The sequence below is a fragment of the Benincasa hispida genome, chromosome 6 (assembly GCF_009727055.1).
Source record: "Benincasa hispida cultivar B227 chromosome 6, ASM972705v1, whole genome shotgun sequence".
NCBI classification, from domain to species: Eukaryota; Viridiplantae; Streptophyta; class Magnoliopsida; order Cucurbitales; family Cucurbitaceae; genus Benincasa; species Benincasa hispida.
This window is the reverse complement of record NC_052354.1, coordinates 51751581-51774450: the sequence shown is the minus strand read 5'-3', so window position 1 is coordinate 51774450 and position 22870 is coordinate 51751581. Positions and strand designations below refer to the sequence as shown.

At 33.3% G+C, this 22870-nt stretch overlaps 2 protein-coding genes across 4 annotated transcripts; both read right to left on the bottom strand.

Moving 5' to 3' along the window:
• On the bottom strand, positions 1-5785 carry LOC120079698 (probable protein phosphatase 2C 27). The gene is made up of 5 exons (XM_039034014.1): positions 5136-5785; positions 3621-3818; positions 1363-1574; positions 509-1065; positions 1-167 (listed from the first exon to the last, which is right to left on the bottom strand). Exons 1-5 carry the CDS (start codon positions 5307-5309, stop codon positions 139-141), a joined length of 1170 nt encoding a protein of 389 aa, XP_038889942.1. The 5' UTR covers positions 5310-5785; the 3' UTR covers positions 1-138.
• A 5806-nt stretch (positions 5786-11591) lies between these two features.
• Positions 11592-21859, bottom strand: LOC120079611 (ubiquitin-like domain-containing protein CIP73). Of its 3 annotated transcripts, none has more exons than XM_039033848.1 (16): positions 21706-21859; positions 20543-20668; positions 20261-20378; positions 18860-18937; positions 17732-17850; positions 17560-17634; positions 17303-17464; positions 16879-16948; positions 16609-16787; positions 16165-16329; positions 15952-16023; positions 15736-15865; positions 15231-15650; positions 13553-13884; positions 13287-13375; positions 11592-12218 (listed from the first exon to the last, which is right to left on the bottom strand). In XM_039033848.1, exons 2-16 carry the CDS (start codon positions 20663-20665, stop codon positions 12191-12193), a joined length of 2160 nt encoding a protein of 719 aa, XP_038889776.1. In that variant the 5' UTR covers positions 20666-20668; positions 21706-21859; the 3' UTR covers positions 11592-12190. The 3 variants fall into 3 exon arrangements, with proteins under 3 accessions (XP_038889776.1, XP_038889778.1, XP_038889777.1); XM_039033850.1 differs by having other exon boundaries at positions 13287-13364; XM_039033849.1 differs by lacking the exon at positions 21706-21859 and adding an exon at positions 21550-21694.
• Positions 21860-22870: the final 1011 nt, after the last annotated feature.

The window sequence follows — 22870 nt, the reverse complement described above, 5'->3', positions numbered from 1 at the left end:
TGTTAGGTAATAATATTTTTAAACTCGAAAGTTTAAGAGCGATATATTTAGTACAAAGTTCAAGGATATTTAGCCATATTTTTTCAATATACTTCACATGATGAAAAACTGCAAGTTCTTGGCGGTCATTTTAGGTAATCAGCAAAAGAAAACAAAGATATCTCCACCTACATAAGCAAAGATGAATGAATAAGAGACAAACATAACAATTTTATTTACAAAGTAGAGACAATATACATGATATTTCCCCATCAATTTGGTATAATCCTCCATTATTGACCAATGAGAGACATTCAAGAAAAAGGAAGTGTAATTATACAATTCCAAAATTTTTTTTTTGTTTAAGATCCTAATTTCCTCCCATGGGGGCACCCAAAAGAAGCTTAATAAAATGAGACAAGGTAAGAACTGAAACTTTCTACCCCATGAAAATACATTGTGTACACAACCAGAAACTCAAAAGTCTCTCTGGCCAATTCACAAGAAAGAATGTTTTAAAGTTTCTAACCTTCTAGAAGAAATTTGAGGTTCTGAAGTCCCTCAGCAGAAATGCTTCTTCTAAATCTTGGCCTTTGAAAAACTACAGGTGGAGGAGGCTCCAAATGAAAGCTAACCAACACTACTGTTAAATTGTCTGTTGCTCCTCTCTTTATGGCTTCCTCTACTATTTCCTTGCAGCAAACTTTCACATCATTGTGCTCTTGGAGCCTTCTCCGAGCAAAATCGATAGCGTTTTGACTTGTGAAGACATCCCATATTCCATCACTACCTATGATCAAGAACTCGTCCTCCTTTGTCAATGTCATTAATCTAAGTTCGGGTTCAGCACTTAATGGTCCACCTCTTTCACTCATCTCCTTCATTCCTTCAAGATGCCAATCGCCTATAGCACGTGTAACACCGAGCAGGCCGTTTAGGTAATCATCATCAATGAATCCGCCCAAGGCCTCAATTCGCTTTCTTTCTTTTGTGCAGCATGGCCTGTGGTCTTTAGACATTTCTACTGCACACCCTTGTCTTGACAGTACGGCTCGGCAATCGCCAGCATTTGCTACGAGCAAAGACCTGTTTGAATTGAAATGATGACAAATATAAATACTAGGAGATTAAAACCTTTGTATCTAAGGAGAGTGTTCCAAAGAAACTAACAACTGACCAGTATCAATGACGAGCACATTTAACAAGAAAATAACAGAGCTTCAAAGGTACAGAAAATTTTTAATTTTATTAACATATTTTCCCTATGAATCCTAAGGCCACATGTTGACAGAGTATTCCGATGCTGCCGCCATGAAGTTCGAAGTTCAAGAAAAGGAAAAGAGAAAAAGGAAATTGAATGCAAAAGCAAGAGCAAGTGATTACCTTCCAAAGATCATTGCAGTCAGTGCAGTTGTGCCAGAAGATAGAGATGTTTCAAGAGTGCAAGATCTAGCAAAAGCTGCATCAGTCTCCATAAATGACCTTGTGACCACCTTTTCAAGCTCTAAAGGAAAGTCAGAATCTTCAACAATGACTCTCGGCAAGTGGTCACGAACAAATTGTGCAGCGCCTTTTCCTCCATGACCGTCAAATACCTATTTATTCAAGCAAAGCCAATTATTTATGACAAACTAAAGATCGGAAGTTTCTACACTCATGATTTTTATCAAAGCACAGAGCCTAAATCTAATCTCTTAATAAATTATTTAGTCTGATGAAAGCCACTCCCAAGAGGGGGAGGGGCGTAATACAATGATCTCAGTTGCCAACACCTTTCTTGGCACAAATGCAAACCTTACAGAGTGATAGAACTAGATTTAATCAAACGTGTTTGATTCTAATATATGGCTAGAGATGAGCTACAGAAACTAGCTCTACCCGTACCAACAAACCCGAGGGCTTGGTCAACTCCAATTACAGGAGCAAAATTGAGCCTTGATTAAAGTATATCTCCCTATTTACACCATCCATGAACAACCTCAGGCTTCTCCTTAACCCTATTCCTTACTGAACTGAACATATGACAATATGACTATTGAACCCTGCAAGCCAATGCTTCCACACTTTTGTAACTTGCATTGGCTAAAAGTAAATATCACACATATTCCTTGATCTGCTCCTCCTTCCTATATCTAGCTTACGTCAAAAAGATCACTGCCTTGCTGATGCTACCCATCGGAACACATTACCTCGTCCTCAAAGTGGAAAAATGGGAATGGCTACAGGCTACTAGATTTCCTTTTTATTGAAAATAAAAGAAACCCCACTTTCCTAAAATCGTTTTGAGTCTCAACTTTCAAGTGGTATGTCTTATGCAAAAAGGTGTTGGAAGATTTGGATCATGTATTTTACTAATTTGCTTGAAAATTTGGGGTACGTGTCTTGAAATGTATGTTGTCAAATTAGCTATCACTAATAAGCTATCATATGTTGTTATATACAGTATTTGAGGTTGATTAGATCCTATTATTGGATGCGCCCTCCACAAACTTCACCTAACCAATAAATAGGTTGAACCACCTCGCCTATTTTCATCTCACCCAGCAATGGTCGGTCTCTACCACACCAAGCTCAAAGGTTCATGGTTCAGGTTGATTTCTGGTTGGACATTGTACTAGATCCAATCATCTTTGTTTAATCACTTGCACAATAGATTCAGTTTGCTAGAGGCAAAAAACTTAAATAGGTCTCTATGGAATAATCCACTCTATCATATCATCATACCATCTGTGCTTGTGGATGGTAAGATATTACACACTTCAAGATAGTTTTCCTTCATCAAAATAGGCCTTTCAAGGGGAAAAGAAACAGATTCTGTCTTTTCCTGCAAACGACTCTGACCTTCCAATTAACTTGATTCTTTAATCTTCCCACAGTTGCTCAGCGTAGGTTAGGCTACAAAAGACCTTTATACAGTCATAGCTTTTTTCTTCAGCACAATATACATTAAGCAACTTGCTTTTCGACTTCTTGTTAGATTCTCACCCAATTCAGGCCTGCAACTACTCTATGTAAGTCTTAAGCACTCAGCAACCTACATTCTCAAATCCATTCATACAGCATCAATTCAACTGTTCAATTTATAGTTCTCTATGTTCTTTTTTACGTATTAGTTTTCAAATGTAATTGATACAAATTGAGGGGCCTTTCATAGAGATTAGACGATAGTTTAGTTTGATGCTGCAATCTCTATGGGGTTTCACACTTGGCAAGATATCCCGAGTATGGAACCTTTTTGATGTACCAAAAAAAAAAAAAAAAAAAAAAAAATCCCTTCGTGGCTAAAATTAGGAGGATTTGGCTCAGATACCACAAATAAAACTTGGCCTAACTAAATGCAGTTTGTTTTATAGTTAAGAGGAAAACTGTCAAAACAAGCTCTACCAAGAAATCCAAGAGTATGATTCCTTCCTAGCTGAACTAATGACAAAAGGCTGTTATATCCATGGACAGAACTAATGTTTATTATTCCCTGTCAGTTTCTCATCTCAAGTGAAGATTATTCACTAGAACTATTAGAGGAAATTCTCAAATCACAGTATGAACCTCAGGAAAAAACAGTTTTACTCTGTTCACAGAACACAATAGTTCATTTCATCTAAACTGTAACTGCAGTACACAAAATATATACATGAACTTACACCATAGAAGGAGACAGCTTCCTCATTCAGAAAACTACAGCCAAACTTCTTAGCCATGTCATGAATGCATACATGAGTGTCCTCCATATAAGGACGCTTTCCGATGTCAGACCATTCTCCTGATCTAAGAGACGGAACAAAAGTAGATGGATTCTCTTTCCTGTCTATAACTGCAGCATCCTCAGAAATGCTTTCAAGCTACAATAACCAAAAAAGATAGGAAAAATCAACAAGTTGGGAAGAATGTGAAGCCAATACATAAAATCGAAGTCACTAGAAGGAAATATTTAGTTTATGCAATGAAAAGTAGTTTCCCGACAGTCAGATGGTTCATTGCCACTTTCTGAGAACAATTCTTCCACACATAACCACATCAAAAGAATTTGAACAAAAGCTCTTCAAGGAGCGGTATTAACAATTAATGTAGAACCAAGGGATCCCACATCATTATAAAGAAGTTTCAACCGACGTGATTCTAGGAAAATCTATAAGGTTATCAGATCAATCAAGCCACAAAAGTGTTCAATTTCAGGGAAGACTTGGTCATTTTGGATCCACATCAAGTAACACAATTTTTAAAATTAATTTTATGGAGCAGGTAAATTCATTCTAGAGTTAACCTTCGTATAACGGAGACCAGGACCTAAATTAAAGGCAATTCAACTGCTCAAATGTATCGGTTGGCGTGGTCAGCCTTTACATGTAGCACTTAAATTTTGATATATGACAAGGCCAACGAACTCTTAATCAAGGTTACACAGATGCATTCTCAGAAAAAAATTTCAACCATACAGTTCAACAGAAAAGCCTATTACCATTAAGTAGTATTCATGAATAAAACAGACCTTGTTGGTTTTTCTTCCTTATCCTTTCCTTTTGGTCCATACCAAGGGAACATAAATTAAAGTAAGAATTGTACAAGCTACGCAAAGAAGAAACTTTATGCTTGAAACTTTAGAAAATTGACAACGGAACCTCAATTAAAACATGAAAGGACTAAAAAATATCAGAATCTTTTAAGAAGCACATTAACGACAAAAAGTTGCCGTTCCTGAAACGTTAGTACTTTCAAATCAATTACAGTGAAGAAAAAAAGAAAAAAGACTAAAATTGAATATTGTCAAACAGATTTGGAAGTACCAACTCTAGATTGAACAAGAGAAGAAACCATCAGATCAGACTAACATAAAAACAAAGCTGAAATTAAATGAGGGAAAACACAAGAAGAGAAAACCACCACCAGTTTATGCACATCCCTAAACACAAACACAAAAAGGGAGAAAAAAAAAGTGACCAAATACATGAATTATCAGCTACATTCAGTTAAGATGAACACAAAAATGGGAGAAAAAGGCAAAATCAAGGAACCCCATTAGAGAATTCCACAAAAGAAGGAATAACAAAACAACTTTTTCACAAATTTTTATCAAAACCCCAACAAGAAAGGGGAAACCCCAGTACGAATCTAAAGGGAAAAAACCCTAGAAATGAGTATGAAGGAAGCAAAATTCATACAGGAAAAGAATTCCCAGAGCGAGTTTGGTCGCTAGTTCCAGTAAGAGCAGGCTCCTTATCAGGATTCCCCATCTGATTTTGCAAAAATTCACAATGCATAGGCCATGGCTTGCTATTATTAACCCCAGAATTTGGTCTCTCAGTCCCAGCCTGTTCTGCATCCGTCACACACATGACGATAATAAAAAGAAAGAAGAAAATAAAAAGGGCTGTGAGAAGTTTGGTGGTTCAGTTTTTCTTCAACTTGGAGTAGGTGGGTATCCAAAGTAACAGAAGAAAGCAGAAAGCTAGAGAGAGAAAGAAAGAGAGAAAACAGAGCAAAAATAATGGAGGGTGAAGAAGATTCTCAGAATATGTCTACTGAAAAAAAGTGAGAAAAGAAAAGAAACGAAAAGAAAAGAAAAAACCCCTGTTTTCAGGAAGAAACAACAAAACAAGAAGAAATAGAGAAGCGCTTTGGAATTGGAAAATTGCTTTAAATTCCAGACTTTTCTATTGAAAGCGTGGCTGGAAATTGGTTGGTTGGGACTGTATAAGCATAATCAGATAACAAATTATACATATATATACCAAAAAGATCAAATTTTTTAATTGCCCTTTAATTGGGAAATGTTCAATGTTTGTAAATTCAATTGCACATTTAAATTTCAAAACTTTTTATGTAAATCTTGCTCCTTTCCTTTCAAAGAAAATTACCCTTCATTTCTTTTTCTTTTTCGAGAGAGAATTTAAAGTTGGGTGATTGGAATCTGATTGTATCCTTCACTTACATAGAAATGACTGGTTGGTTCCCAATAGACAATGATGGAAAAATTACATCAAAAGTAGTTGAAGTTAAAATGGCACAACATATTTTTATACTTTTATCCTCATTTATAGGTATCCCCATTGAGTTAAACAAGTAAAATTCAATTGAGAATCTTTAGAGGAAACAACAACAACAACAACTTGACTTTTGAGCTTTTACAAATGGTGAGTGATTAAATATTTGAGCTGCACGTTTCACATTCCTTGAATAGTGAATGGGAAAGCAAAGTTGAGAGAGGACAACTTTTTATTTTTCTTTTTTCATTTTCAAACTAAAAAGAATTTAATATAATTATAGATATTATATGTAGGGACATTAATTTTTTTGTCACATTACCTTTAGGTTGTAAATTTCTCTCTCTTTCTCTGTGAAATGAATGGTAGCTATTCCATCCCTAGAAGTAGGCATCTATGGGGATAGCTACCTTTACATGACAAAGAGACTTTGAGAACCCATTTTTCTTTTTAATTTATATATTCGATCAAATAATATTATTTTGATAAAAAAAATATATTTTTTTTTTTAGTTCAACCACGTGTCTGAATTTGAACCATAGTTTTTTTTAGAAAAATTAGAATTTTATTTATTAAACTATATTTGAATTGTGTGTTTGTTATTGATGAGAGAAATATGATCTCGATGTAAAGTAATTAATGAAAAAGTTGTAGGGCCCATAGAATGAAGAACGAGTACGTGATTAATGAAGGTTATATCCTTTGATGAGATAAACACCTATCAAAGCCTTAGAAGAACAAATATCAGCTATCCTTCATATCTCTTACGCTTGGTTTTTTTCTTTTCCTTAGTTTGTTTCTAAAAAAAAAATCATTTATATTCTCATTTTCAATTGTTATTGTGGGTTCGAAATAAATTTTAGAGGCATAAATCTTGTTATTTAATTCTTTAAAACCATTTAAATTTTTTCATATGTTAAGTTTTGATAATTTTTTATTTCTAAAAATATTTAGAGAAAACTTATTTATTGTTTCTTTCAAATCTGTTTACTGTAAAATTCAATAAAATAAAATAGTCACAATTATGTGTTAACGACAATGTTTAGAAGAATACATAATTCAAAAGAATATAATCGATTAAAATGCTATTTTGGTTCTTTTTTTTAAAAAAAAAAATGTTGCTTTTTATTAGTATTTTTACTACAAATTTTGAAAATATATTAATACATTATATTTTCTTACTTGAAAACTATTATTATTATTTAATTAATTTTGACAAAAATCAATTTTGAAAGATTAAAACTGAACATTTAAAATTATCGAAATTAAAATTGAACAAACTCAAAACAATACGATCTAATATTCTTAACATGTATAATGAGTAATAACAAGCTATTTTAAAATGGATGAACTAATTTAACAAAAGAAAAAAAAAATCTTAAAAAGTAACCCATCACTTTAATAAAATGAAAGTAGATATTTTAGAAATTATTATAAATAGTCATGATTAAATTGAAAGGTCAAATGTTCTTAAATTAGAAGTTTATGCCATTTTTTATTCTGTTCACACTAGCATTTTGTCATATAGGGCCACGCAACACAATCACTAGCCTCAAATTTTCTTTATAATTTTAAATCTTTTTTTATTATTTATTTCAATTTTAAGCTCCCAAAAAAAGGGGCAAAATTTCCTAACATGCCAACGAACAATTTGTGTGCTTGCCCAAAAAAATACATTAATTGAATGGCTAGTTATTAATTAATAGTATTATTATTATTTTATTAATTTTTTTTTTCACAATTACTAATTAAGTCGGTGGGTCTTAATTAAATGACCATAATTGTGACAAAAAGGATATGATAATGAAGGTTTGAGTAAATGGTAGGTGTGAATGAAAGTTGAGAGGAAATTCCATTGGAAAATGATGCATTAATGAAAACGACTTTTTCAATTTAGTTTCTCCTTTTCATATTTGTTTCTTTGTAAATATCTCTCTCTTTCTCTAGAAAATTTTTTTGACAAATATGATTTTTTAATTAAAATATCATTTTAATCATTAAGAGTTGTCAAATTTTAGTATATGTATTTTCAAATGTTCAAGCATTTTCAATAAATCTTAAATCTAGTCCTACTAGTTTGTTGTTAATTTTTTCAAAAATATTTTATTATCCATTAACATTTTTATTATGAATTTCGAAAACATATTTGTATATTATATTTCCTTGCATGAAAATTATTATTATTATTATTATTATTTAACCAATTTTGATTGAACTGTTATTGATAGTACGGAAATTAAAATTAGACCTTTGAAAATACAGAGACTATACTTGAACAAATTTTAAAGTGCATGGATCATAATAGTATAGTATAAGATTAGATTGTATTTGATATTTTGTTTAATAATGATGAAAATCGTAGAGTTTAAATAAAATTTTCCAATGAGAGAAAAAAAAAGTTGAAGGGTAAGAGTGTTAGAATTTTAGTCTATATATTTTTAAATGTCTAATTTTAATCCATGCATTTTCAATAAATCTTAAATCTAGTCCTATTAATTTATTGTTGATTTTTTTAAAAACGTTTTATCATCCATTGACATTTTCATTACGAATTTCCGAAACATATTTGCATATTATTTTTCTTTGCATGTAAATTACTATCATCATCATCACTATTATTATTATTATAAATTATTAATATTATTATTTAACCAATTTTGTACTGATTAAAATTAGATATTTGAAAATATAAAGATTAAACTTGAACAAATTTCAAAGTGCATAGATCATAATAATATTTTAACGTGTTTTTTTCCTATATATATATTTTTTATAGTATAAGGTTGGATTGTATTTAATAATAATATTTCGTTTAATAATTATAAAACCCTAAAGTTGAAACAAAATTTTGCAATGAGAGAGAGATAAAAAGTTGAAGGGTAAATTATAAAAAACAATAGTTACAATCCTACTTTCAAATGTTGGAGTTGATCAATCACCTCTTAAATTTATAAGAGTGTTATACCAACTATTAAATATCATAAAATGTCTGAAGTCGTAAAATTTTTACTATCAAATTCAAATTCTTAACATTGATTTTTTATTTTCTTAAATCGTGACGATAATTTAATAACTATCTGAAAACCAAATTGTTTTAAATAGTTATTATTTTAGTTTGGATTAGATTACAAATTTATTGTTCGAGTATGTGTAAATTTTCGATTTTATGTCAATAAAGTTTTGATATTTTCAATCATTTAAAAATTTTATGAATATATCAAGCATAAAATTGAATTTTAAATTTATTATATATATTTGATCAAATTAAAGATTAAAAGTTGTCTTTGTAAAAAAGTAGGTGTTTTTTGCAATAGATTTTAAATTCAAATGGAAAAGATTAGATTAATTAAATTGAACATGAATTGTTTTTTTGTTTTGTTTAAGATGTCAATGTCCAACAATAACATGGGTTTGTGGTCCCATTTTCCTTCCACTATTGATGCATAACAAATACCCCTTTACCTAATATTTGGTTTGAGAAATTTGAATTTATGTAGTATGTAACTTGGATTGCATAAAAAATTGAAGAAATTTGAGTTTATTAAAAATAAAACTCAAACTTTTTGTACTTCGAATTAAAAACAAATTCATATATTAAACGTTGTCTATATTTTACAATCTTACATTATATGAATCACATCATAAATCAAATACCTTTTAAAAAATCGACATTTGAATCAACTAGATTTGGATCCAGTTTTATGTTTCTAGAAGGATGGAATAAAGTGGACTAAATTAAAAATTGTTTTATGGTTAGCCTTATTTCTAAAAAGTATGCAACTTTAATCTTTAATGGAAGATTTTAATTCTCCTTCTATTACTCTTACTACTGTTTAACCCCATGATGTACAAGTTCCTTCAACCATAAACATTCTGTCTTGCAATATCTTTCCCACATTTCTCACGTGATTCAACTTTGGTTCTTTTTCTTCCTTTTTCCCATTTTCAACACTTCCATCTCATACCATTTCCAATTTTTCATATCTTGATCAACAAGAAATCAAACTGCAATCACTTTTTCATATATTCATACGTTCAATCAAGTTTTATTTTCTACTCCTCTTTCTTTAGCTGATTCATCTTATTATTACCAGTTTAGGGTTCCCTGATTAATATGACTATATTGCTTCCTCTTATGGGTCTTCATACCAATTAATAAAGTGGAGGGGACATATGAGTACGCGAAGGGAAGAGAGTTGAGACGAAGATGAATCCAAGTCAACTAGTTTACCAAAGATACAAACAAGTTGAAATAATAACTAGGTCAGTTAGTATAATGGTAAAATTGCTGAAAATATTTTTAAATACTGCCTATAAGTGATAGATCTATCACTGGTAGATTTACATTTGACTATATTTGTAAATAAATTGACTTATTTTTCTTAGTCCAAATAGCTAGTTCACAGCTACTTTTCTAGTTATATTCCCGTTCTAGTGGAGATTGCTTGTTTTCTTGATGAAAATTGATAATACTTGATCTTGGTCTTTGATTAAAAAGTGGTGGCAGGATTGTTGTAGGTTAGCACAAATAGAATTTAGAACGCGCCCTCTTTAAAACAAACAAACAATATCATAATCAAGTACCAATCACAAATATCAAAGAGGCAGCAAAATTGGTCTCTCTCTCTCCCCCCAATCATAACCTAGAATCAATCACATGGAATAGGTTAGAGGCACCAAGAGTATTGGCCTTAGGAAAGAGATTGAGATGTTTAGAAAGGAATTTGATAATTTAAAAGAATATCTACATCCACAACCCACATGGAACATAAATATGGGCCACAAAACAAAGCTTAAAGTGACTACAAGAATCCGGCCTTACCTTGGATGCCAATCAGCAAATCCTTTTTATATACATGCCAACCTAAGAAAGATGCCTTATTTTGTTGCATCTCTAATCCAACAAGAGCCAACTTTTTATGGGGTAGTGCCAACAAAGTAGAGCCTCAGAAGCAAGTGGTGGACCTTGACATTGCAAAATGTTCTCTCTATTGGAAGCAAATATACAGCTAAGTTAAATGTGCAAAGCTAGATCTACTGTCCAAATCAAGACCCTAATGTCATCTTTTCAAAGATCTAATCTAAGTCACACTTCAGTTTTTAATTCGTAATATTAAGGGCATTTTCAATTCAATCATAACAATAATCAAGATAATCCTTGAGATTACCTCCTTATTGTAAGAGATTGGTGAGCCAAACATTTCTTGTTCCATCCATCTTAATTTGCTCGTGCTCAACTTGAGTGACCTTGATCGAACATCCACTCCCAAAGACTTTAACGATTTACAACCAACTCCAACTACCTCAACCATTGTAACAAGACAATTGCCTTAGCAATTTAAACTCATTAATGGGAACTCCTTTATCATTTTCGTGGTTCTTATTGACCATTAGGCTAACCCAACAGTTTCAAACACCATAGTATCCGTAACAATATTAGTCAAATATATCAACCATCTTTGCCTATTAAATAAGTCAAACAAAGATAATTCATAATAATTTTTTGACATCTTTAGTTTAAACCAAACAATGTATATACCCAGATGAGATCATGTGGGTGATCCCCCAAATTTGAACATAAGAACATTGATAACAATTTATTAAAAAAAAGAAAAAAGAAAAAAAAGAGTAAAATGATACAAATTTCAGTGCATTTACTCTATTATTCTTCCACATTAATATTGTTGTAACTTCAAAAAGGCAAATACAAAGGGCAAATGAGTGTTGGGGCTCTCAATAAGGAAAAACATATGAAATTCAACTGGAGCAGTCTGCAATCTCAGATGGAAGACTGAAATCCAAATCACAGTTCCAGGAAGCATAGAATCAGCTAAAAGCACAAACTCAAGAAACAGAAGATGTGCTTTATAAGGACTTGATCTAATAGTTTTATGGCCATTCACAAATATGGGAACACTATAAATTCGAAGAATGCTTTCATTTTACTAATTTTTCCATTTTGGGTTCCAGGCACGAGGTGAGGGGAGGCGAGGGGTAAAATAGTAATGTCACACGATATCGTACAAGGTGATGTGGGAGGGGGGTTGGGCCCAGGAGGGTGGGGTAATGCAAAAAAGATAATTGAAAAATCACTTAATTGGCAGAGGCTGTGGTGCTCCTTGCAACTTCCAAAGTGAATTCCACCATTGATTTGATTCTGTTTTGTGATAATTTTCCCTTCCTAGAAGAAGTTTGAAGGTGCAATTTCAGATTAAGATCCCATCCCATAATCTCTAATCACATTTTGTCGTGTCAATCTTTCTGCAATAGACATAAAAACAAAAGTAACTCTACTCAGCATCACTAATATCATATTTACAATCCATTCATCAATTATACACTTTATAATGTAATATTTTCCCAGACACAAACTATATATTATAAAAGCATTAAGATCCCATTGTGGAGTTCCTAGCTTTCTGTTTTGGAAAGTTCGCTTTTATTTTTTTTCTTTTTTAAGTCTGTCAGACCGCCTCTTGACCATCCCAGTAGGACAAGCCTGCCGAGGAAAATTCGCCTTTATGGAAAACTTTTTATTGAATTAATTTAAATAGTCTAATGCTCAAAGTACAAAAGAAGATACAAAACATGATATTAAAGCTTGGAAAATTCGCTTCTTTAAACACTTAGTTTTTAAATTTTAGAACACTTTTGAAACCTGGAGAAATTTTCCAAAAAAAAAAAAATTCTAAAAATGATAAATTACACTTTCTCATCTCACGAGATCTGCGTGTGCTTTACCTTTCTTAATAAAGGATTTAAATTCTCAGCCAATTTTCGGAAACAGAAATAAATTTTGAAAAGTGCTTTTTTAGTTTATGTAAGCTTAAGATTTCAAAAACGTTTATAACATGCAGATAACAAAAACAGAGACAAAAAAAAAAAAAAAAGGTGAAAGTAGAAGTACCGTTTATTAGCTTAACTTTCGACAATAGAAACCTAGAAACAAAGCCATTCTTAAACAGGGACCTAAATACTATGTTTTCTAATTTCAAAATTTCTGTAGGATTTTAAAAAGTTTGCAAAAGACTATAAAACAAAGAAAAATTATACATGGGTAAAATTTTTTAGGGGAAAAAAAATAAAAAATAAAACCATTTTATATCCGGTATCAGAGACTACCACAACGATCAAACACTCCATAAAAGCCCCATTTTAATGCACCTATCTGTTCATACTTGCTTTTGCAAGTACAATTGACATAGCAGGCATCATATTATACCAACCCCAGAGACAAATTAAAACAACATTATCTGGTGATATGCATGCATGGAATGATTAAAAATAAATAAATAAATAAAGATATCGATAATTTATCAGCAAAAGCACCTTTTGACGTTTTGAACTTGGAGCACCTGCTTCGGAATCAGCACGTCTGCGAGATGTTTCAGCATCCCCATTTGAAGCCTGCAAACCCACTTTTTTAGATCTTTGTGAGAAAAAAAAATGTACATATGAAGATGCAGAATGGAAATTCAATCATGTATCATTTTCAAGTCTGCATGGAATCATGATTTGCAACAGATAAAACCCAGCTTGTTCAAAATTAGCAGCACAATGAAGAGATCAGACGCAGTCTCGTCAGAATTGCTTACTTGTGTAGAAGAATCTGGAACATTTTGATGCTCAGAGGTATTTGCCTCTACTGAAGGCATATCTGGCTCGTTGCCTCGCTGAGATGTGAACGGCATGATTTGGTGAAATATATTGGACAAAAACATTCCTTCATCACTAGTTCTTGATTCTGATTCTTGAACATTTGCAACAGAACTTGATGCCATCGAAGGATGAGTAGGAATAGAACCACTAATCTCCTGGAAACTGGCATCTTCAATGTTGATTTCACCACCAGGAAAGAGAGTCCGAAGAAACTGGACAACATTGCTGGGAACTTGTCGTTCAGATTCCAGGGTACCTTGGGCCCCACCTGTAAAAATATGTTGACGTCAATAATATGTGCATTAGATAACACTAACACCTGTTGCCTTGAAATGTGAGGTAATCACCCTGACAGATAATGCAGTTTCAATTCTACAGCCAAAAGTATCTTTAACTGACCAAAATTTAGTTGATTGGCCGAAGCCTATATTGTGGAACATTATGAGAAGAATAATTAAAGGAATTATCTTCGATGTTTTGCCATTTGAACAGTAAGTTTCTGCAGTGAATATACAAACTTATACTTGAGTTGTAGGTTGTGGTGACCTGATGATCCTAGCAATTATAGACTACAGAGGTGACAAACATTATTTGCTCAATGTGAAAAGGTTTAAAAGTTAACACAACCCTGAAACTAAGTTAGAAGAAAGCTGCCTTTTTATCACACTCATTTCTCGATGCAATTATATAAGCAAGCAACAGAGACAACAAATTACAATATATAATAGGAAAGAATGAGAAACCATGTAGTAGAAAACGTTATGACAATCTTCCAACAATGGGGTACAAGAGTAATAATTAGTATATCTGAAGAGAACCTATAATCTTATGGGCAAAGGGAGGAATTTTTGGAATAGCAAAGTGGATACTATAGGATCTCTCCACATTTCAAAACTAATGGTGAGTTTTTAAAATCCAACAGAAATAGTTACATAAAAGCTAGGGTTTTGCATATAAATGTTAGTAGAGATCTCTCTTTCAGCTCCTTCAGAAGGAAAGAAACGTGACTATTATTTCGGATAAGTTCAGTTTTTTAGTAAAGTTTTGTGATCATGTAAAATATATAATTGGAGTGCTCTTCACGATTTCTTTTGAAATAACCTAAATTTCTAATCAACTTAGATTGGAAACCTTTGTTGTTATTCCCCCCCACCACACAGGGAACACTCGTCCCAAATCCCAAGTCTTTTTTTTTTTTTTTTTTGGTTGGCTGTTTTGAAACACATCCTGTTTTCTAATAAAATCACAATAATAAGAACAGCCCAAACCAGAACAGATGTATCAATGGGTAAAAGTAGAAAATAATGTGATCTTCTCTCCAAGGAAACCCCAATTATACGACTGCAATTCTCAATTTAAAGGAATAAATAATGCATAATCAGATTATTTATAACAATTATAGGCTAATGGCTCCCATCGCTCCCTTCCTGGCTTTGTATCTTATCTTCTTTTCAATGAATATATGAATTGTTTCTTATTTATAGATGTAGGATTAAACATAAGAACAAATTTGTTAGATATGTCAGGCAATAGAGTGAAAATGCAACGTGAAAAATTCAAAGTTTCAATATTAAATAAGTTAACCTATCCTATGCCTCAAAATAATAGGATTACCATCTCTTGCAGCATCTTCAACATTTTGCTGTTCCACAACAGATTCAAGAATTGTATGTTGCTCACTCTGGAGGCCAGTAGACTGACGCTCTGATGAAGCTTGACTTCCTCGCTCGGCCCTTGCATTTCCTGAAGCAGGGTGAGGAAATCTTCCGAGAACAGGATAGTATAACCCAAATGAATTACCCGAAGAATTTGAAGGTAAGCGGCTGAAGGGTCCAGGTAATGCTGCAACCATGGTCCTAATTGGCACTACTCGCACTCCAGATTCTCCACCCACACTTGGGCCCTCTACAATCCTAGTGGTTGCTTGATTGGTGGGATTTTCACCCACACCTCTGGCTGCTTCTTGTTGCCCCAAAGGCTGTTGAGCTCCACTGCGTTCCTCTGAATTGCCATTTGATGCCGTAGTTGGTGAACCTTGAAATTAATGGAAGCAAAAATGATTATTCTAGACATCCAACAAAAGAAGAACAGCAAAGGAAAGGCTACGCTTGCAGCTTACCTCTTCGAATTTGTATGTCAATACGCCTGGGAAGAAATCCAGAACCAAGACCATGAATTAGTGCAGAGCCAGGCTGCATAGCTCCCATGGGAACTGTACCTAAGCTTGCGTTTTGTTGAAAGGGAAGAGGCTGTTTATAGAAGTCATTATTAGCAGAAGAAGATATGAACTCAACCCTGAAAATAGTCAAAATCCAGCAAGGCACGAAAATATTACCTGAACCATTATAGGATTAGGACCAGATTGGGAAATGAAAACTGCAGGTCCTGCATTAACAACAGCTTCTGACTGCATATCGTACATCAAATTGAAATACATACACCGAAGGTTAAGTTACCATCCAAAAACTGAAACAAACAAAGAGAGAAATGAAGAAACCATATAAATTAAAAGGAAGCCGTGGTGAAAGAATTGGCAGAAACAACATACAGGATTTTGACCCATTCGCAATGTCATCATAGTGCGACCAAGTTCTAGGAGATATGCACCCAGGTTATTAAATAGAACTCCACTTCTCCATGCAGAAGACTGAGTATTCATCCTTAATGTAGGATCAGTAACATTTCTGTGATTCTCCAGTTGCCTTGCGAGTTGCTACCAAGCAAATAAAGCATAAAAAATAAATTGTGTTCTCCTCTTAATTGACAGAAGAAACAGCTAAACAGCTATACGCTCTTATATTATAAATACATTAAAAGGAGGGGGTGGGGTGGGGGAAGGGGGGGAATTGCACTGTTTGCATTCACCAATGAGTTTACAGGTTGAAAGGAAACGTATGAAAAATTAAGGACTAATCATCAAACCCTTGACAGAAGAAAGGCCAAAATTTTACACTAATTGTGACTTGTGAGTATTAGATGGTTTAGAACGCACAAGTAGGCACTCTGAGACTTCCCCTGTAAGCATTTGTCTAGTAGAAAGCATGACTTCAGCCAACGATGCAGGAGTAGGGAAACTTTCTTGGGCAGTGCTTGGACGAGATGAGGAATTAGAGCTGCTTTCCTCATCTCCATGAATATTCGCTTCTTGAGAATTATTTCCTCCAACTCTGCCTGCCAACCATTTCATGATAAACAAATATTGAATAAACACATTAGGAGACTTTCCGTAGGATGACAAGTTGTCAATTGGAACTGAACATACCAATATTTTCGAAATCACGCCTCATATTACCAAGGTTTTGAGACAAAGTTGTCAAAGAATCAGGAATCACCTGCAAACACCAAGAATCACTACCATTTGTTTCAACCAGATGAATTTCAGAAAAAACAACTCATGGAGGGAAGAAATGAAGTACAATGAGAGCCCCAAAATGATGTCAGTAGTCTGTACTTGATTGTTAATGCTTATAGGAGTTCCAAAAAAAAAAATCCAATATAGTATCATTGTTCATCCATACTTCTACTAGAAACTAAGGCTAAACCTTGATTTTCATTACTAGAATCACATAAAGCACGAGCAGTAGTCAGTGGATCTCGGAAAAATTGACTTTTTTGAAAATACATAATGTAAATCTTGAGCTGAAAAAGACTGTGAGTACCTAAAAAATCCCCAAATCTTAACTTACAGGAGGAGGAAACGATCCTAAAGAAGGAATTGATGGATGTCCAGAAGTGCCATGAAACCTATCAGATAGTGGCCTTGAGCCATTGTCACCAGATTGATGCTGGTTCAAATCTATCATCCCAGCTGCAATTACCCGTTCTCCAGATCTTTGTTGGTCAATTTCCTTCAGTCACAATTGATATGAGCAAGATATAATTGTACATACAAGACACAAGATGAACAGACAATTAAGGAAACTAGTTCAAAATGAAAGTTTACCCTGACAACATCCATCCCTTCACTGCCAGTTACAGAATTTGAAAGTCCAATTGAACTTAGAACGGCAGACACAATCTGTGCAGAAAAAAGATAGTGTTTAGTTACACACCTAAAATAGACTATATAAAGAACCTGAAAGAACTTCTTTCATTCTCCAAAGTCATAGCCTGACCCTGTTGATTTCTGGGGGTACACCATCCCCTTGAACAGGCATACTAAAAGTTTCAATCACCACACCCGGAGCCACCCGATTGCTATGAACACGACTCGTACTCGAATTTGGATCAGTCTCTGCAAACAACTTTCAGCAATAAAAATTTCGTCGATACAGCAATAGTAGATATGTCAGTTTTAAGTGACCTAAGCGGTGAAGCAAAATAAGAAAATTCATCTGATTATTATCTGACTGCAATATGATAAGCCAAATATGGTTAAAGTAGGGATTATGGTAGAGCAACATTACAAAATGAGGAAGTACGGGGGACCCTTCTACCCTCTATTTCTGATCAAAAGTTTGCAGGTCTTATTCATAAAACAAGAAGTAAACTTTTGTATCGAGCTAAGAAAGTGGAGATAAAGGGAATACAACCCAAAGAGCATACAGAAAGGTATACCAAGTATAAACCAAAAACTCTGGTTAAACGTCCGCCATAATTTCTACATTCATCATTGAAAATTATTTAATTCTTTCCGAATAAAATATTTCAAAGAACAGCTTTAGACTACATTGATCCATAAGACTGTTGCCTCGGCCTTTTAAATTATGTTGTACAAGGGGAACAACATTGAATAAAAATGTGCTTCCGATTCACTTTGTTGAGTACATGCTGGTTTGAGGACATGACCACCATAGGATGCTTCTTTTCCATAGTACACAAATTCCTGCCAGTTTCTTCGTCCATGATGCTTCTTCATAGTGATGATTTGTATTTAATCTCTTTCTCCTTCCCTAGCACCTATGTATTAAAAAGGTTACACACTCTCCCTTCTTCTTTGTGCCTCCACATTGCTTCCTGATATGAACTGCCTGATCTTCTTTCTAGTATTGGTGATAATGCTGAAATTTTAGACTAGACATAACCACTATACCAGTAGTTCATGCCTCACAACTTAAAAATTATGCAGATCAGATATGCCTAGATATATGCCTCAAGGTTTGCCTTCAGTCTTTTATAACAAACGAGAGTAACCGGTTTTGCTTTCAAGAGATATGCAACAAGGCTTATAAAAAATATCGATTCAGTATTGTCAATGAAGGAATATTTATTTAAGAGTACTGATGCATGAAAGCAGATCGAACCTGGCCGATTGGGCAAAGTCTCTGATGGCGGAAGAGGTTGCCTGACAACCAAATGCAAGGTGTGACCATCTTCAACGTCTACCTCCCATTAAAGAATACCTTAGCATATATTTTCAACTGAAAGATCACGTGATCACAGGATACATAATACTAAATGACTTACAGTACAACATGAAAATCCACCCTACACAAGAGGTTTTTTTTTTCTCTTTTCTTTTTAATGGATGAAGAACACAAGGGCATATAAGAAAAAGCCCACCAAGGCAAACTACAAAAAGGGGCCTCCAATCAAGAGAAATAAGGCAAAACAAATGATTACAAAAAATGCTTGGTGACGAAGGCCCATAAGTGCACCGAATCTAACAAAGAACCAAACCTCACTTGGAGATCTCTAGAGTACTCAAAAAATTCTATTGTTCCTCTCACAAGAAGTTCAATCCAAAACCACATATACAACACAAGCACAGTCCAAGCAGCCTATATAGTATCACCAAAAAAGAAAAAAAAGGATGAACTTAATTCCTAGGTTGATCAGAGATTCAAGCTATTTGTGAGCTTGATACTTAAGAAATATAATATGTCGACACCCAATTTAGTCTGAAGTTGTGTGCAACTGAAAGTACTTTTAATAGGATATATGAAAACTTTTCTTTGAAAATATATGAAAAGTACTTTGATAGACCTTAGCCTCAATTTCCTTATCAACAAGCAGAGGAAGAATTCGAGAGCTCTCTATCCTCTCCCAATCTCATAAAGAGAACCAATTACAAAGGAAATTGTCGAAAGATAATCCCCACCTCAGCCTCAACGGCTTTACATACCTCAATCACCTCCCACTTGGGCCTTTCTAACCAACAATATTCTCTCGGGCCCACTCAGTCTACACATGCTTCTCACTCATATTAGCTCCCCTTCCTCTCACACATTTACGCATGTATACCTTCGTCCTTACAGACGGGTGCTCCAACTGGAATTAGAGAAAAGTAAATGCAATAACCAAAAAAAAGAAGAAGAAGAAGAAGAAGAAGAAGGTAGAGGACACACTAACAGTCCTCCTTGATTGTGATATCCCATAGTCATACTTCCACGGAAAACTATTTTTCTATTTTCGTTAAACTTCTTGCTCTATTCTTATTTCCATATAAGTCAACACACAAAAATACCAAGTAAAATAGGCTGAGTATTCAGTTTTTTTTAAAAAAAAAATCCATGTGTTTTCACTTTTCATTGCACATGCATACGTGGATCTGTATTGCATATATGTATAAAGGGATGAATCACATACTATCTTACAACTCAGTAAAAATCCTAAACAAAGGAGCACTTTAAATCACAAGAATATTAATTCAATCGATGTTATGTGAAAAATAAAGAAATACAGTAAGATCATATAGAGGATACGGTAGGCAGACAAGAGCTGATCATCCTTGAGAACTTTTCCTCGACATATAAGACGTTGTTGTTCTGATAACACACCAGTTACAGAAGCAATTTGTTCTTTCAAAGCAGGGACTGGCATCTATACAAGTTTACAAAAATTAATGATCTGGAATTCTCCATTTTGAAGTAACAGATCTATAAAATAAGTAATGAATACATCTTAAAACATCATCTTGAGTTAATTGATCAGAAAATTAACCGTCCCACAACCTGTATGGCCTCAGAGAAGGTGAAGATATTAACCTGTTTATCCACTCTGAGAGTATAGATTTGTGAATCTAAAGTTTTTAACTTAATCTCAATAGTGGTTTCAGACCCATCAGCCTCACCACAGCTGGTAGTTGCGTCGATAAAATTACTTCCCATACTCTGAAAACCAAAGGAAAAAAAATAAGATACTCACCATATCCCTTAAAACGAACAAAAATAGGGGCCAAAAGCTTGCAATGGCTGACAATTAGTGGCATGATAGATTGCATACTAACACCTTAATTGCTATCCCCAATTAGAGGAATTAAGCAAGCAAATTTTGTGAAACTTATGGAGGGGCATGCATAATGCATATAAATCGTGATCGAAAATTGTAACTAACGCCTTAACTGCCATCTTCTTTTTTTTCTAATATTACTACTGATGAAACATGTTTTTTGGTGTAAAACGTAAAATTAACTTCTTGGACAGCACTTTTAATTGAAATGGAGTACATAAGATTTGATGTGCCAAACCGATGACTAAAAGACATGTCATCTAAATTTCAAAATAATCAATTAGGTCCATCCACCTAAATGAAGACACATTCTCTTTGTTCTATCCTCCTCCAGGTTCTCTTCACCAATGCTAATCGAAGTTGAAAACTTAACATAAGTGAGAAACTCTCTCAATATCCATCATCCATTGAAAACGATCAGCCATTGAATTCAAAAGATACATCATAAGGAAAAACGAAAAGACACAATCCAAGCCCTAAGCTAATTCAGTATTTCCACTAGAGCATAGAAGAGCTCACACAAGTAAACTGTCTAAGATTCAAAACCCAGTTGCGGAAAATGAAAATCAAGCCAAAATAATCATCCTAGGGTTCCAAGAATCAAAACAACAACATGGGGATTCAAGATTCACCCCAACAAGAAAACAGAAAACTTATTATGACCAAAATACATATTGAGAAAAAAAGAAGACAAAACCCAGATGAGGGAAAAGATGGAGGAATCAGAGGAAGAGAGAGTGAGAAGAGGGATAATGATGAATACCCTTTTGAAGAGACGAAGCACAGTGAAGGATGAAGGGAAAAAGGGGAAGATGAGTGATGATTAAGAGAGAGGAATTTGGTGGTTCCTCTATGGAAGGGAAGGAGAAAGAAAAGAAGTATAAAGCGATAAAGGGGGAAAAGGTCAGAGAAATCTTACAGTGAAGAGGTGGGTGGTGGTGATTCTGAAGAAGCGGTGAGACCCTGCAAAGGGAGAGAGAAGGGATGACGGGGGAGGCCCTTGAGAGCTTTGTACTAGCTCAATTTTACGCCTACTGACTGAATTTCTCACGCCTTGCGGGAGAAAAATGGGATTCCATTTTTTTTTTTTTTTTTCTTTTTTCCTTTCTGGGTGGAAATCAGTGTGATTTTTTAAATATAAAAAAAATAAACATAAATATCATTCGATATATGAAATTTTTTTATGGGACACTTGCAACTTTAATTTTAAAAAATTGAAAATTAGACGTGTCCCTAAGTTTTGCTTTCTTACAAACATGTAAAAAAAAAACTTTCGTTTAAAAATTTGATTATTATCTGATTTTCATATGATTACTATATGATTGTCACATCTGTAATTAAAGAAAAAAATTTGAAGTCATGAATTTTGTTTATTAAAATGTATTTGTCATACAGTACGATTTCCTCTTTTTTATTTTGTTATCTATTTGAGAGATTTTTTTTATTTTATCTAGTTTTAGAAACGCTTTCAAAATTCTAAGTTCAATTTTGAAAATTTGAAAAAAAAATCAAAACTTTGTTTTTTTAAAAAAAAAATTATTATTTAGCTATTAATTTAAATGTTTGAAAGATGAAAAATGCAAATTTGCTTAAAATTACTCAAAATAAAAAATTTTCCAACAAATGACAATTTTTCTTTATTTTTAGGAGTGAAATTATCTTTATACATCTATATTATTAAAATATTAAATACCATACATTTGATCATATCTCTCTCGATACAATTATATTTTTGTTAATGCACTGTTTTCAAACCATACTTGCAAAGGAAACAAAAATTCAAATAATCTCTATAATGTCTCGAAAGTCAAAATGAAGTCTAAACTTTATAACATCATTTAAAAGTCAAGATTATTCAACATTTTACTTTATCTATCTATATCTAAACTATCTAAATAGGTAGATAAATTTTTTATTTTCCTTTTTGTCCCTTTTAATAGATGGTTATATGGATATTTTAGATAATTTCACAGTTAAATTTTTTTTTAAAAAAAAAACAATTTCTTTTTTCAGATAACCAAATAAAAAAAAAATCACATTTCCCCAATTTTTGGTGGCGAAAGATCGTATTTCTTTTATTTAGA

What these genes read in the sequence shown, in the direction of transcription:
- LOC120079698 (XM_039034014.1), bottom strand. Translation starts at nt 5,309, where the DNA reads ATGTGTGTGACGGATGCAGAACAGGCTGGGACTGAGAGACCAAATTCT. An exon ending in GCTCTGGGAATTCTTTTCCT is followed by an intron (nt 3,819 to 5,135) that starts GTATGAATTTTG and finishes TGGTTATTGTAG; the next exon opens with CTTGAAAGCATTTCTGAGGA. An exon ending in ACTGCAATGATCTTTGGAAG is followed by an intron (nt 1,066 to 1,362) that starts GTAATCACTTGC and finishes CAATTCAAACAG; the next exon opens with GTCTTTGCTCGTAGCAAATG.
- LOC120079611 (XM_039033848.1), bottom strand. Translation starts at nt 20,665, where the DNA reads ATGGGAAGTAATTTTATCGACGCAACTACCAGCTGTGGTGAGGCTGAT. An exon ending in AAGTCTCAGAGTGCCTACTT is followed by an intron (nt 16,330 to 16,608) that starts GTGCGTTCTAAA and finishes TTTGCTTGGTAG; the next exon opens with CAACTCGCAAGGCAACTGGA. An exon ending in CTAATCCTATAATGGTTCAG is followed by an intron (nt 15,866 to 15,951) that starts GTAATATTTTCG and finishes TTCTATAAACAG; the next exon opens with CCTCTTCCCTTTCAACAAAA.